At 47.4% G+C, this 16,599-nt stretch overlaps 1 protein-coding gene across 2 annotated transcripts in view; it reads left to right on the forward strand.

Moving 5' to 3' along the window:
• Window positions 1-16,599, forward strand: part of TRIM36 (tripartite motif containing 36) — a 640,592-nt gene that overhangs the window by 268,313 nt on the left and 355,680 nt on the right. For both annotated transcript variants that reach the window (XM_085632625.1, XM_085632626.1), the window contains exon 2: window positions 1,523-1,769. In XM_085632625.1, the coding sequence (XP_085488751.1) occupies window positions 1,523-1,769 (247 nt within the window). The remainder of the gene's footprint in view (window positions 1-1,522; window positions 1,770-16,599) is intronic.

Consider the following 16,599-nt stretch of genomic DNA (forward strand, 5'->3'; position numbering starts at 1 on the left):
CAATTCTGACGTTATTAATTCAATTCCCATCCCCCATCTTTGGCTAAGCAACAGGATAAAAAAATTGATGGCTAGTTTCCTAAATAACTAAAAATCATTGCAGAAGATGTGACTAGAGCTGCCGACTTTGGAACTGATGAACCAGGTCCGAGTAGTCGTATGGGCCAATATCCTGTTATTCTGGGCAAATAACTTAATCACCCGTGCAGTAAAGAATGTGTGATGTAATTTGCTTCTCATGTAAAGCGCTTTCTTGTTCTTGTGTCAAGTTGGCCCTATGTAAAACTGCAAAAAATAAACAAAATGCAAGAAGATAGGCTAGGGTGGGCAAGAGTTGCATGGATGGCTTGTGTGTGTGCTACTTCTGTTTCCTGTTCTCACCACAAGATTGCAGTTTTTAAACCAGTTGGTAAGATTACGGTATATGAATCCAGAATATTGAAGTACACCTCGTGGACAACAATTTTGTTTTAATTGTAAAACAAACCATAATCTCCTTGTGTTTTTTTGTCCTGAGTAGCTCAGTGCTATTAGTTTTTATGGCTGTCTTTAAAAACAAAAATATTTTAACTGAAGTAAATTAATAAGAAATAGGATTTACTGGTGGAATTTTGGAGTGAGTGGGGGAAGAGTTTTTTGAACTGCCCTTTGCCTTGTTCTGTGCCACTGCCCTACTACAGTGCTGCTTCCTCCTCCTTATTTGACCATAAGTGCTATCCAATTCCGGGGTTCCCTTTGATATTGTACCCTGCTTCTCTGCTCCATTGTATCCTATCCTTTCCCTCCAACAGTGTCTCAACTTACCCCCCACCAATTCATTTCACTCTAGTCTTCTTCTTTCTCCTAACTCAAGTCCGTCCCCTAGTTCTTACTTCATCCTTGCTAGTCCATTCCCTAGTTCCTACTTCATCCTTGCTTCCTAGGGCCCTACTGGTCATTCTGCCACTCTGGAATTTTCCCTGGGGGCTGCAGAGCCCAGTGGGCTGGCAAGACCCAACCAACAATATAGGCTCCAACCATAAAACTGTACGTTGCATCCTGTTGTGTAGGGTTGGTTTGATCATTTATACTAAGACTAATTTTGATATTCACCCTGCTGCTTCCCTTTTCCTATCCTACTGCCTATCTACAGTATCTTTTTGACTCTCCTTTTTCCAGCCCAGCGTCAACCCGTCGGCCTCCTCCAACAATCCCGGGGATTATCATGGAACCGATATTGAAGGATGCAACTCCACGCATATTCATTAAAAACTGTTGTCATTATGTTCATGGCAAAATGTATGTTTTGTAACTTTTTGCATCATGTAGAGCTAGTTCTAAAAATCATATACCGAGTTGGTGAAAAATATGACCGAGTAGCTAATTAACAATATGATAGATTAACTGTTATTTACACGTTTTGTAGTGTCCTGCCTTCCACATCGTAATGTGAAAATGTCGCAATTTGCCTTATTATTCTGACTGTATTTTGGTTTTATTTGATAAGGTGTTTATTTCCTGCTTGTGTTTCTGGTCCTTTCAGGTGACGATTAAGAATATTGAGCGAGAGTTAATTTGTCCCGCCTGCAAGGAGTTATTCACCCATCCACTTATTCTTCCATGTCAGCACAGCGTCTGTCACAAATGTGTAAAAGAACTTCTCTTCCTGAATTATGACGACTCCTTTACCGATGTGTGTTCAGAAGCATCAAGCCCAGGAAGTCCTCGCATTAGGCTCCTTTCACCCAGTATTGAAAGAATTGACAGGATCGACAGGCTTCTTAGATCCAGTAAGTATTAGCGTTTTAATTCATATCACGCTACCTAAAGCTAAATAGAAATGTTTGTATTTTACTGTTTGCATTATGGAGCACAATTTGTCTCCCTAACACACGTGTAGCCAGTCATAGCAGATCATAACATGTAGCGTAGTGAAAAGTGTCCTGAAAAGGTTCTTGGGAAACCCTTTGCTATGTAGGTTGCTTCTCCTAGGCATCAGCAGTGATCCATGCCCCCTATCCAGGCAGCTACTCAGGGGTGCCCTATCAGAGCACCAGCTTCTGACGTGAACTTGCATAGGCAGAAGAAAGTCCATTCCTGTCAGTATACAACTCCTCGATGATCTTCCAAATTCCGGATTTTGGCTAAGGCCTATAAGTCTTCCCAGTACTGTAGACCATTTATCTTGGCTAGCTTGCCAATGTTCCTAAATTGTTGAGTATTCCTGGATGACGTGGAGGAAAGTCTCAAGTGTTCCCTTTCATCACAGATGGCAAGGTGTTTCAACTGTTCATCTTCCAGAATCTGTCAGCAGTAAAATAGCATAGTGCGGACATACTCGGTGCGAGTGTCTGAGTGCTGTACAGCAAATAAGACCGACTAGAGATGATCTGCAAATCTAATGGGTAACATCTCTGTATATAAATACATACTTAAAATGTACAATTAGTGGAACTGAAACGTATTTCACTGACTTAGCACAAACCGGTTTCCCAGCACTGTATATCATACGAATAAATGTGAATGCATATACAATTCAGAATAGGTGATAACTCTGTACAAAGTTGATACTTATGTTTAAGGCTCCTAGGTTTTTATTTTTATTGATATTTAGATATGCAGACATGAAACAGTGTGTTCTCATGTCCAACTTTTTTCCAAAAAGTGGAAAAAGCAAAAATGGGCTGTCTTTTGACTGTCTCTAAACTGTCTAAGTTAAGTGCCAAATTAACAGGTGTGTATTTCCAGCAGAGAAAGCGAGAGAAAAAGATCAGATTTCCTAAAAGCTGCAGATGTTCATATAAAGTTGTGTGATGTTGCTTATGTTTTCAGGTTTTATCGGAAATGGCTTGTTAACACTCTAAAAGTATACAGATTTCAAAGTATGACTGCACATTTAAATATATTAATTGTAGCTTAATATATTTTCACATCAATAATAGATAATGTAAACGGCATTTTGGATCTCTTGGCTATGTATATGCATTTTGCATATGCATTTTGCCATTGCTGTTCAGCTCAACAAAATATTTTTCCTATACAGCTTCGGCAAAAAATAAAAGGAGCATGATGACACATACTTGTGATGATACAGTGGCAGCCCAGCATGATGTGGTACATGCTCACACATGTGTCACAACCACCACCAATTAGGTTTTTAGGTCTCACCTGCGAGATAAATTGTATACAAGGAGCTTGCAGCCCTCTGATTGCTTTTCATTCTTTGGCTTCATGGTCTTTCTTATTTGCTGCCTTTACAATTGCCAGTGCATGCTGGCTTCACTTCCTCTTTTTTCGTCTGGAGCATAGACCACATACTGATTACTTCAGCTTAATTGCTGTCCTTTCGCTGATCTCAGTGTGATTGATGAGGTCCAACTTTTATTTTTGTCTTCCTCCCTATGGTCCTTGTTGAATCGCTTACCATTTGTAGCAGTGTTTTACTATACCACACGTACTTCAAAGAAGCCATGTCCCCTTTGGAATGGAAGTTTATTATGAGAACATATGTTATTTATGTTTATTGCTACGTTATCGTCTTCCAAATGTATTTTCATGAAGACATGTACATAGTCCCTGTATAATCATCTCTAGTGATGTGTTTTATTAAAGGTCCTACTCTCATGTTTCCCGTCATCTGTTTTTGATGCTACAATGAGGCCTTAATTTGGCCCTTAATTTCTTCATGTACACTCCATTTGAGCCATGCACTTTTTTCACGGTGTCTTTTGACTCTCAAAACCGCTTTTCTCATTGCGATCACTTCCGCTTGTTACATGTGTGAGCTTCAGGCTCACTCGGTTCAGCAACCTTACACCACCTTTTTCCCAGGCAGGCTGCTGTCGAGGACCTGGGTGTGGTTTTTGCTGACAGCTGTGAAGACATTTCACGTTGCGCAATCCACCACTCTCCCAACATTCTTTTCACCCACCTCATCCCTTAAAAACAGAGAGACTCCAGCGGCAGGACCCCAAAAGAACAGTCCGCTTTTACATCAATCACTCTAAGGCTATTCAATGGATGATTAACTATTTTTGGGGTTCTGGGGCAGAGAAGGGTAAGGTGGTGTAGAAAAGGACTCTGTAAAGGTGGATAGTCCTCTGCATCCAAACCTACTAACCACTGGTGAAGAAGCAGGCTCCTCAAAGACTGAACACCGATTCTACCAGGGGCAGGGCTAGACCTGCTGCCACTGCATTGGTGCGTGGAGTGCCTGTTCTGGACATCTATCAGGCCAGAACATGGGTGTCAGTTCACACCTTCACCAAGCATTACTGCCTTCACAGCCAGGTCTGAGGGGAAGGGAATTTTGCCCCTTCGATCCTAAAGTACCTTTTGGTCTCACCGTTCTGTGGAGTGGCCTCTTTTTACTATCTAAAAAGGTCCCAATTTAAAGAGAAACACACTAGCTCCTCTGATTCTGTGGTGCTCTGCATTCGAGGGCACAGAAAGAATCCAGCAGGAATCTGACGTCACTACAGAGGGGTGGCTTCTATATGCTGCTCTGTCACTTCTGGGGTAGAACAGAGTGAAGATAGAGCTGCATGGCGCCACTTAACAGCATGCAGGAGCACAGCTTGAATATTTCCAGATCCAGTCTGGCGTCTCTCTACAAGTGGTCTGCGGTTAGATAGACCATATTCACCAGAAAGAGCTTTTCTGAAGGTAAGTAACAAGTTGATTAGGAATCTTGTACCTGCAACATCCCTGATAGGTAGTGTGTTGTCTGTGGGAGAGGGTAAACGAGAGGGTCTGTAGTACTCGACCTAATAGAGTCTGATATATGGGTCCAAATACTCTAAAGCATATTCACCCATATACCTTAATTTGCACTGTAGGTTGCTATCAGTGTTGGAAAGGATTCTTTCCTGAGGGAGAGTAGGGCTTACTGAACGATGAGCCTACTTTACAGTTTGACAGACCTGTTACTCTGTCACAAAAATGACTGATATCCTGTCCGACTTATTACAGGTGCATTATATTCTATGTCACATGTAATAAGGCAGATGGGATATTTTTGTCACATTTGTGACTGGGTACCCATCCGCCAAACTGTTAATCAGGCCCAAATGGTTAAGAAGAAGTAACTCAGACCTGAAGGGGTGTTCCCTGGTCCAATGGCACATGCCTAGTGGCCCCCACCATCCCTGTCACAAGAAACTGGATTTCTGGGTTGCCACGGTGTCCTAGGTCTGCCACAACACTGTCTCTTCAAGCTTACTTTCCTGTCAATGCTTCCAAATATGCTATAAGTACCTCCAAGATTAGGTGTGACTCTTAAAATTGTGCACAAATGTCTACAAGGGAGTCCGTACCACCCATTGCACTTAACTCTCTAAACAAGAAAAACATTCAGAAAATATACCTAAACCGTATATAGTACGGTCAGGAGTTCACTAGCTAACCCAACCAGGAGGTCAGTTGATTGTCTACCGTGGAGCGGGGTGTAACCCAGTCACCATGTCCTACCGCGAACCACCATCCGGCCGTCGGAAAGGCGGCACTTATGGTACAGGAGCCAGACACACTGGTGAGCCCAGTTTTTATCCCCTGTGGTGAAGTGTGCGTCCCTCCGATATGACAGTCAGTTATACTTACTCATTGTGCTTCTGCCCCCCCATCAGTGTCCTTGCCCCCTCATCAGTGTCTCCAGCGTTTTCTTCCTCCGTCTCGCTTGTTGGAGTGCCGTAAACCTCCTCTTCCTCTCCATACCCTCCCCTGAGTGCTCCCATACCTCCAGTATCTCCGTCCACAGTCCTGCAATTGGTTGTTGTTGGATGCCTCCGGCATCCTCCCTAGTCAGGGCTCATTTCTCCGCTCTAGTCCAGGCCATGACATCCCTCACCCAGGGTTCGATCCCTGGAACCGTGGGGGCTTTCCTCTTCAGTGCTATATGCCTCTTGGCCAGTGCCAAGACTAGGTCTATGACTCTAGAGTCCACCTTCCGTTTCCGCGGTCTGGGAAAACAGCCTCAGCTGGCAAGTGTCCAAGGTGCAATCAATATTTTGGCCCAGCGCAACCTGGGGAGTCTGCACAACTGTCTCCCAGAATGGCAGCAAGTGGGGACTACTCCAGGTCATATGCCCAAAATCTACACCCAGGAGGGCACATCTGAGGCAGCTCCGAGGTTCCCCTCCATATATTATCTAGTGTCTGTGAGGGATCAGGTATGTCATATGGATGTAATTAAACTGCATGTACTTTAATCTCATTTTTGAAACCCTCTTGGGATACGCCAGAACTTTACCTCACTCGGAATTGGTAATTGCACGCCTCAGAAGCATGTAACATCTGCATCTGATGTCCGCCAACTATGTTCAAGCCATACCCAACAGTGCCCTGTAAAACCATTTCACTAGGTGCCTTGCTAAGCCCATAGGCAGCAGCAGCTATAACACCGCATGCTTCCCCAGCTCCTCATGGCCGCTGGACCATAGGTTCCCAAAAGTGCACATCAGGGCTACACACGTTAAAACCTGGCCTGGGGATAAGTCGTATTCTGTCACCAACTCTTCCAGAGAGAGCAGTGTACCCATCTGGTAGCAATCTCACATCATTACTAACCCAGAGTCCATCCATGCAGCTAACTCGCCACTGTAAAAAAAGAGAGCTGGTCCCGGTGTGGTAGTCCCACTAATGATGGTGCCGGCACATAAAGGGGAGTCCCTGCAAACCTCTGCAGCCCCTCCAACATTTCAGTGCCACTGTTAGGTCACCCAGTTGGGGATCTCCACTTTCCTACAGAGCAGTTTTGCCATCAGAATGCCCTGGTAGTCAGCCCACCCCACTGGGCCCAGCTCCTCTTGATGCATGGGATCAAGCCACTGAGTGATCCACGGCTGGCAGGAAATGTAGCTCAAAATCAGGGGTCCCTAGACCTCCCTCATCTAGGGGGCGCCTGAGGACCTCCAGAGAAACCCTGTGGCGGCCTCCATCTCATATAAGTTCTCTAAGGAGAGTGTCCAGTTTTTAGAACCAGGAACCCCGCACCTTCACTGACAGGTTAGTAAAGAAATATACCAGTCTCTGCAACATGAGCATTTTGGATACCGAGATCTGGGCCATGATGGGCAACGTCAATGTCCGCCAGAAGGGGACACAATATTTAAGGGATCAAAGAGCAGTACCGAAGATACCGCCCGCAGGTCTTCCAGGGAATGGAACACTCAAATCCCTAAGGACCGAAAGGGCGTTGGCGACCATGTCAGACCCCGCAGGATGTTCTCAGTTCTCTGCGCCCCAGAGGACATGAGAGACAGTCAAGTCTTGGATGTATTAACACTGAGGCCTGAAAGCCTCGCAGATTAATTCAGCAGAGTCAGCGCATTTTCGGCTCCTATCGGACCGTCATCGAGATGCAGCAGTAAGTTGTCTGCATATAAAGTTATTATATGCTCCCTTCCATCAACAATCTCTCCAAAGCCTGCCCTCCTCTATCGGAAAAGTTCTACCAGCACCTCAAAGGCCAGAGCAAACAAAAGAGGAGATAGCGGGACTCCTCTGTCTAGAACCCCTGTGGACATTGTATTGAGCCGAGAGCCAAGCCAAGAGCCTGCCTGGCTCAACCCTTCCTCATGTGCCCAGGAGATATACTCCCTACAGACTTGACCGCGCAGGTGCTCAATGATCGCGGTATACCTCCCCTTGGCTTCCCTGAGCCGTGCCAGTGCCTCCACATCCATCCCCAAAATATTATCCAGTTCGTAGAGTTCCCCATCCAACCGGAGCTCTCTGTGTAGTTCCCTCAGCACGCCCACCGACTCTCCCAGACAATCACCCTGCAATACCACCTTTAATGCTTTCTGCTCCAGGAGGCCGGATGACACTCAACCCTGATTTTGAGCAGACTAGTTGGTCAAAGCAACACCCAGTGAGTCTCTGAAGCATGCATCCTCTGGAGACAGGGAGTTAAGACGCCACATAGGGACCTCAGAGCGTTCTTCAACTGGGTGGACCCCTAGGAGCAATAGGCTATTGAGGGACAGTGTGCGCCCCAGATACTCTGTGAGTCACATATTGACTAAGCCTGTTGAAGCAGACCAATATATCCAGTCTGGTATATAGGTGGAAAATGAGAGCAGTACAAGTAGTAAAACGTCTGGCCATGTTGTTCTCCCAAAGTATCCGCCAATCCCCAATGACCCAGCCAGTCCGGAATGCCCTCAGTAGTTCTATGTTCCACAGCCCCTGGCAAGGAGGAAATCTAGCAGTCTAGTGCGATGTCCACAATGCAGTTAAAATCCCCTGCCAATAAGAGAATGAAGAAAAGTATCTAGTGGGGCCGAAGGTGTCTGGAGGAAAACTACCTGATCCTGGTTCGGAACATACACACTTCCCAGAGTAACATCTTTACCGAACAATTTATCCCTCATCAACACATAGAGCCGCTCCTTGTCAATGGTGGAATGAGTGAGGGCAACAGGTGTGCCTGCCCATATCTATTTAAGGGCCCCCCAGCCATAAGAGGAGTGTGAAGTGGCATACAACTGTCCTCTCCATCTACGTTTCAGATGGCAAACCACCTCGCTTGTGTGGTGAGTCTCCTGCAACATAGCCACCTGCACCCCGCACCTCTTCAGGTATCTATGGAAGTTGTGGCGCTTAGCAGCTGAACCCATCCCCCTTAATGTTCCAAGACACGAAGGTCAATTTAAACCTTGGATCCGACATGTTGTCAAGCAAGGTATGTGTTTACACATGCTTCCCTGCAACCACCCCCCTCCCCTACCAGTTCCCCCTGAAATATCCAGAAGCTCAGTTCCTGAGACAAGCAAAGTAAGCCCCCAGCAACAAACTCCCCAACCCTAGAGCAGTCCAGCAACAACTGGCCGCCCAAACTTGTAAAGTAAAAACATTGTTAAGAGAACGCCACCTCCAGACACCTTGCAGGGTCTAATCCAGGTGGGGTAGACTAGGAAGGAAGAGTTTCACCATACTGTGCCAGCTCATTTTTCATCGTGTGTCCTGGCATGTGCCAGTGGGCACCTAGCCATCCGCGGTCCCACTGGTCGGGACCCTCTGCCCAAACAGCACAAACAAAACATGGAAAGACCCTATGGTCTGGAACCTCCGGGGCACCCGGAGTCCCCTGTGAAACGTCAGCCTCAAGCATAGAGCCATCAGACAGGGAGGCACCACTGGCTGACCTTATGATCAAATCATCTACGGATTGTGGAGGTCACTGTAGGGGGATGTTCCCCATTAGACATAGAGACGTCTGATTCCGATGCCCAAGACCGGAGCTCCGACGGGGTGTCGGTATCAACGTCAGTCCTTTTGGATTGTGCGATCTCGTCCACTGAGATCAGTGCCGTCACTTGTTCCTGCTTCGTCTGGGAGGGAGAGGTCTTCTTCTACAGTCTACTACTGGATGCTCTCCTGGCACGTTTCCTGGGCCTCAGTTTTGCAGGCCCCATCCTGGGACCAGGTCTTGGAAGAGTTGACCCCGCTCTGTAGGCTTCTAGCTATTCACCAGGCCGCCCCCTAGGTACTTACAAAAGTGAGTAGCACCGTCCAGGATGATTCTGAGCTTAGCAGGGAACATCGAGGCACACTGTAGTCCCTCCTTGGGAAGGGCCTTTTTGACATCCCGGAAAAAAGCTCACTGAGCCTGAACTGCTGCTGTAAAATCTGAAACTGAAGACACTTTCCCATTGCCCACCACAAAGGGGCCTGTATTTCGTGCTAGTTGGAGACTGGCATCCATGTCCTAATAATGGAGCAACTTAGCCACCACCGGGCGGGTGTGCAGTCAGGTGCCAGCGGGCAAGCCGGCACTCTGTGATGTGGTTCGGAGCAACATCAGTCTGAAGCCAGTGTTCCAAATAGGAAACCATATCACTGTGCTCCACTCCTTTGGGGATACCTAGTACCCTGATGTTATTGTGGCGGTTTCGCCTCTCCCTATCTTCAGCGCACCACTCTAAAGTATGCACTCTTTCTGTTAGACCTTCCGCTTTGTGAGCCAGTGCTTTGTGTTCTGGCTGAAAATCCTCCACCGAGGTCTTCACCTCCTAAACTCGATCTTCCAGTTTGCTGTGTTCAGCTCTTGAGAAGGCCCTGACGCACTACGACTGCATTTATGTCTTGCTGGAGGGTGACCTTAGCGTCCATTATTGAAGCCAGTACCATGTCAAGATGCACATGTAGCAAATACTCAGACGATTCAGGGTCTGCATTGTCTCCAGTCATGGGTAGGGAGAACTCATCCGTGCCAGAAGGTGCCCCAATCTGTTTAGCTCTAGTTTTCCTCATTGCCACTATGAGTAGGGCTCTCACAGGTGCACACACCTGTGCTAATGGTAAATATAGCAGGCGCTGGCCCAGAGAAAAGAGCTTGGACTAGGGGTCTCCCGGGGCCAATATTTTCCTTGTCTTCTCCTGCACTGAGTCCCGCAGGAATTCTCACTGCCTGCACCCTCTACGGCATAGAGCTGCCAATGTCCCCACCCGGGCGCAGCCCAACACAATTCAAGGGCGAGCAGGGTACCCCGCAGCGGTTAGTGTATGATAGTCTCTGGGTCCCACTAGCAGCAAGGACCCCTAATCCAGGACTACAAATTCAATCCTGGCAGAAAGGTGGGAGGAGGGGAGAGATGGAACGGGGGTACTGTGAGAGGATTGACAATCAGTTGTCCGCACTGGGCCCCGGGGAGTCCAGTGTACCCCCACAGCCTCAGTGTACACTTCACCCATGAGTGTAACCCCCTTGCCCAATGTCTTGCATCTCCAGTCCCTTCCATCCTAACCACTGTACGAGGCCTCCCTCCACCCCCAATAACCGTTGGCCTACCCCCCCCCCCCCACACTCCCAACCCCAATAACCGCTGGCCTCCCACGCAGTCTACAGTCAGGAGTTGGAAAGGAACAAACACCAGGTCCCGGGCCGATTCGCATTGCTTCAGTTAAGCACCGACCAATAAGTTACAGTTCTCCGTTCTGGTACCCAGGTCCTTACCTCCTTCAGGCGCTCAAGGGGCTTCACCATGGGTCGGCCATGGTCTCCCACCTTGAGCAGCCAGGTCCCTGGCGCTCCGCAACCAGCTCCGGACCTCAGAGCAGACCAGGAAGGAGGAAGAGGGATGTGTAGGTAAAACTGGAGTAGGCCTAGGCCCACGTCTGCCCCGGGCTCTGACCGAGCCCCGAGAAGGCCAGTAGATCCTGCCGACCGTCCCACCGGGAGTGCCACTCAACCGGATTGTGGGACCCCGCAACCCCAAATTCTGTGCCTCAGTCCTCCAGGAAGACGTCCTCACCCTCACAGCCCTCCTATATGTCCATCAATCCTGTCCCGGAGCCTCAAGCCGGCATTGGAAAGCAGCGAGTACTGCGCCCTTCGACTGGCACTCGCTCCCTCAGCTCAGCATGCTTGGCCGCTGTGTGCCTTTCACCAAGGGCTCAAGCACCCACCATCTGCAATGGCTCAGGGAGTCAGTCAGCGGCGTTGCGATCGTCTTGTGCCACCCACGTCAGCACAGAGCCCTGACTCTGGCAGCATTGCAGCCGCAGGTAGGGATTCACATCGCCGCATCCTCAGGGCTTGCAGTGCCTCCTACCAGTTGCGAGGCTGCTAGCGGGGGCCCAAATGACTCAGCGGGAGGCAGCAGTCTAGTTGCGGCTGTGATCACTGTCCCCAAGCTCCTCCATCTTGGAGAGCAGGGGCCTGTTGGTTTTGTCAGCCCGTGCTGCCCTGATCGCTCCACCAGGTTTCTCGGCCCTCAAAAAACTCTCTCGGATAGGCCCTGGGTCAATCTCCATGCCGTGAGGTGGTCCACAGGTGCCCCGTGCTCGAACTTCACTGGATTAATGTAGAGCTGGTGCGGAGCAGCAAGCTGACCAGACCTCTATCTTCAGCGTCCAAGCCACACCCCCTTCTGTATGTGTGTTAGATAGCGATATGATTGTACCTGTGTTAGTCCCAAGTCCAGAACTCTACATTGCTTGGACCACAACACTAGGGCCTCTGTTTTGGAGAAGGAACATGCCTAGGCACCCTTTGCCCCTGTTCCAGATGGAGAGGAGAATGAAGTAGCCAAAGCATAGTGCATGTTAGTGTCTGGGCCACTAAAAGAGCTACAGAGTTTGTTAGAAAGAATGACCAGGGAGGAGTTGAACCAGGCACAATTTCAGTGACCTTCACTTATGGCACTTCAGAAGGAAGCCCAGAAACCAGTTAGCAAGGTAGTTGTTGGGAAACATTAGGTTGGCTGGACTGTTTTATAACAGTCCTGTAAATCCTGAGCCAGGAGCTAGCAAGAGACTTGGTTTTCCTTTGGTGTGTAGTGATTTCCTGCTGTCACTGGCTCATGAGGTTCTGTTTGCGGGTCTGTTAAACCTAGCATCTTTTGGCGTGATTTCCCCTGTCTTTTGGCCTCTGACCTCCTGTTTTTGACTGTGTGCTGCATTTCATTTTTGCTGGTGTTAGTACTCTGGACACTTTACCACTGCTGACTGGTGCTAAAGGGCAAGTGCTCCCTGTTTAAAATGTAATGATATTTGGTTTCTCGGATTGTCCTATTTGATTTACTAGTAAGACCCAAGTACAGTGCACCAGGTGTGCACTGGGCATGTAAATCAAATTCAACTAGAGGGCCTGCAGCACTGATTGTGCCACACACATTTAGTAGCCCTGCAAATATGTCCTAGGCCTGCCACTGCAATGTCTCTGTGTGCAGTTTTTAACTGCCACTTCGACCTGGCAAGTGCAGCCGCTTGCAAGGCTCAAACCTTCCATTTTAGTACATGTAAGGCACCCCTAAGGGAGGCCCACGTTACATGTACTGTTGTGTTTTACGTGTCCTGGTAGTGAAATACTGCTAATTTTGTTTTTCATTTTAGCAAGGCCTATCTCTCCCATAGGTTAGCATTGGAGCTGCCTTGTAACATCTTCCAAGTGTATCTGCAAATTGGGAGCTGGATCGAAAATTGGAGTTTGATTTCTCTGGACTCACAATTTAAAAACACATCTTTTAGTGACAATGGTTTTTAAATTGCAGGTCTGAAAATGCCAGTTTGAGAAAGTTGGCATAGTCTTTCTTTAACCATACTATGCTTCTGTCTGTCTCTGAATACAAGTCTGGGGCAGGATGACAGTTGGGCTGTTTGTGCATTCACTCTAGACAGTCACACAAAGTGAGCTGAGGTGTGCCTTGCATACCCTGTTGGGCTATCACCAGGCTGATGGGCCTTCTTGAGCTAGAGTGGTGGGAGGAGTTGACACTGACACCTGAATAGGGCTGTGTCTGTCCTCACACAAAGTAATCTCCACCACCCCATGTAATGTGTCTGGACCCAGGGCAGGGAAAGGCAGGGTCTTGTGCACTATAAAGACTTTCCTTTGAAGTTTGCCTATTTCAATTTCTGAAATGGGTATACGTTTGACACCACATACTTGGAAAAATTCTGGATTGTAGATATTCTGCCAGGAAGAGGAGCTGTGTTGCTTCAGGAGGGACTGACACTTTGCTGTTTGCTTTGCTGTGCTGGCCTGCTGCCTGCTGCTTCTGTCCTGGAAGTAAAAGGACTGGACTTTGCATTCTACCTCCTGCTTTCTGAGGTTCGCCAAGGGCTTGCGTTGAGCTTGCCTCTGTTAAGAAGTCTCAGGGCCATCCAAGACTTCATCTACCAGCACCTGGGCTCCCTTACTGAGAGTCCTGTCTTGCCAAGTGGTGCCAAATCCAGGTCCTTTGCCCTTGGAATTGAGTTTTGGTGCAGCAAGTAGAAAAATTCATTCATTGACTCCCAGCGTCATTCCGAACTGACGCGTCACTGCAAAACTCGACATCGCCGCTGCCAGCACCGGAGGGTCATCCCCGCTTGAAGGAACAATCCCGGCTTACAACGCAGGTCCCAGCTTTCCTTCGCAGCGTGTCAGAAGAGCTGAGCTGCTTGGTGAGTTTCGAGCAGGTCATCACCGAGCAGAGCCAGGGTTTTAGGCAATTAAAAAAAGTAAATTCAATCTCTATGAATCTCAGTACTCTGGGAAGCTGGCTCCAGGATTTAGACCCTAACACAGCAACATATTCCCCTTCTCTTGTTTTAAGCCTGAAAGAAGTGATAACTCACAAGTTTGAATTAGAGGATCTCAAGGTTCTTTGTGTCCTATGATGCATAAATCTATCAGTAAGGTACATGGGGCATTTAAGATAAAATGTTCTGAAAACCAAGGCCATGGTTTCAAGAAGGATCCGCTTGCGGGCAGGAGGCCAGTGCAACTTGTTGAGTCCCTGAGAGACCAAACAGTTCTGAGAAAGCTTAAAAACAAGTCTAACTGTAGCATTTTGGACCATTTGAAGCTTATCCAACAATTCTTTAGTAATCTCTAGGTATAGGTTATTTTAGCCTGTGCTTAATTTGTAAAAAAAAAAAAAAAAAAAAAAAACGAAAAAATGTGCTAGGATCCACGTCAGGAGGCCACTGCAGCTTGTCCCCACCGGTTGCCCTGGCAGAGCTGCCAAATGAGAGCTTCAGCACAATACTAATCATCACACACTTGAAAGTGTGACAATTTCTGACCTTCAAAGCTGTAAAAATGGCTTGGGTGGCAGTCATTTATATTGTGCACTGAATTAAATAAACAGCTGTTGTACTTATCTCTGAATTCAACTGACAGCGCCATTGTGTGGCAGACTATTATAAGCACAGGTGTTGACAATTAAGTGCAGGTGCTGAGCACCGGGCACCACAAATTTGACTTCTGCGGACAAATCTAAGGGAATTAACATTCAAATCCTTATCCGGTGGTACTTTTATTGTTTGATACTTGCAAAAGAGCAGATTCAGAGAAGTGCCTGGGCCTATAGCTTGATGGAAAGAATTTTCAAAAAGGGCAATAAGTTGTTCGTTGACTATGTTTCCAACATTTTAGTAAGGGAAGGGAGAAGGGAGATCAGCCTAAAATTGGATAAAACATTCGGGTCTGCAGTTTGCTTCTACAATAACGCTTTGACCCCCGCCAGCTTCTGTGTCTCAGATGCCAACGCAGAGGAAAGAGAGGCATTAACAATGGCTTTAATCTAAGGATTAATGGCCTCAATAACTTTCTCAAAATCAACCGGGGGACATGGGTCAAAAGGGTAGCCTGATGTATAAAATGATATAGCATGTTCCAATTGCTGAAGAGAGATATGTTGAAAAGCAGCCATTTTGGGCTTAAAATGAGAAATATCGGGAAAGAGGAGAATTATCCAACCCATCAGAGTTACTGTTAAAGCCCCTTTGGATATTAATGATTTTCTCCTCAAAAAAGTTGGAAAGATTGTTGTATGTTTGAAAAGGAGTAATATCGATAAAGTGTATGATATGAGGAGGAAGATGGCGGCCGGTTAACGTTACCGGTCGGGAGCTCCTCGTCACCAGTCCGTGAAAAATGCTAAGTCCGTTACTTAATGTCCCTTTTTTAGTGATCTCTAACTAATGTTAAAAACCTCAAGCTGCCTATGCCTGAAAAATGAAAAGCGACCTACGTGTACAGATCATCGACACGGGGTTGAGAGCGTCAGGGGTTCCGCGGACGCTGCGTTCAGGTTCAGGCTGCGGCTCCTCGCTTGGCGTCTGGGTGGAGGCGCAGGAGGCAAGATCGGGTTTCTGGCGAGCGGTGGATGGTTTCTCCTTCCGGGTCGGTCAAGGCAGAGCAGCGGCGCTTGAATCAACACCGCCAGCATCTCTGAAACTGACACAGGAGCAGATTCCGGGACTTCTGAGATTACAGAGATTTCAGACCCTGATTGTCGGCGCTAGCTGTAATGAAACTGACGTAGCTAGCGAAAATTCAGCGTACAAGGTAAGGGCAGGGGGCTGCATGAAGAGGGTAAAGAGATTTGAGGGAATCCCGCCTGTAAAGGCTTCTATCATTAAACCCCCTCCTGTAGCTGAAAAGGAAACGAGAGATAAAACCTCTAATGATAATACAGTTCTAGTCCTGTCCTCGTCTTCGCCAGTAATACCAGTAACATTAATAGCTGATAACTTGACGTTGGAGAATACAGAAGAGGCCAACAGTGACTCTGGAGAATTGAATAGAGGAATCAGCTACTGTCTAAGAAATAAGCAATTTCTGGCTGAATGCCCTTCGACTAGCCCTAACTCAAAAAACTCCCAGATTACCCCTACCAGCACCAAGAAGTCTAAGGGTAGAAAGAGAGGCACTGCGACAAAATCATTATCATCAACCTCTTATTTAAAAAATAAAAATAAGCAGGACAAGGCAAACGACTCCCTCTTAGAGACAAGCCTTAAACCTAAAATTACTCCTTCTCTTAGATCTTTCTTTAAAATCCAGACCCAAGAGGAAAAACAGCTGAGTGGTCAAAAATCGAGTAGCCAAAACGTGGTAACTACCCTGCGAGCCAGTGTAGACCAAGATAACGTGTTGGCAGAAACTAACGTTACTGCCATGAACTCGGTAGGGATCCGACCCAATGTCAGGAGCTGCTCGAGTGAGACAGAAACAGCGGCCATGATTGAACCTAGTTCCGACCCAAGATCGGCATCAAAGACCAGGGGGGAGTTGAGTCCAATATGTATACCCACTGTAGTTAACGATTTCTCCCAGGCCGATTCACCCGAAGGTGCGTCACTCGATTCCAACATGGTTGACCATCAGATACCAACAGCCTCCTC

Source organism: Triturus cristatus, chromosome 2_1, assembly GCF_964204655.1.
Source record: "Triturus cristatus chromosome 2_1, aTriCri1.1, whole genome shotgun sequence".
NCBI lineage: Eukaryota > Metazoa > Chordata > Amphibia > Caudata > Salamandridae > Triturus > Triturus cristatus.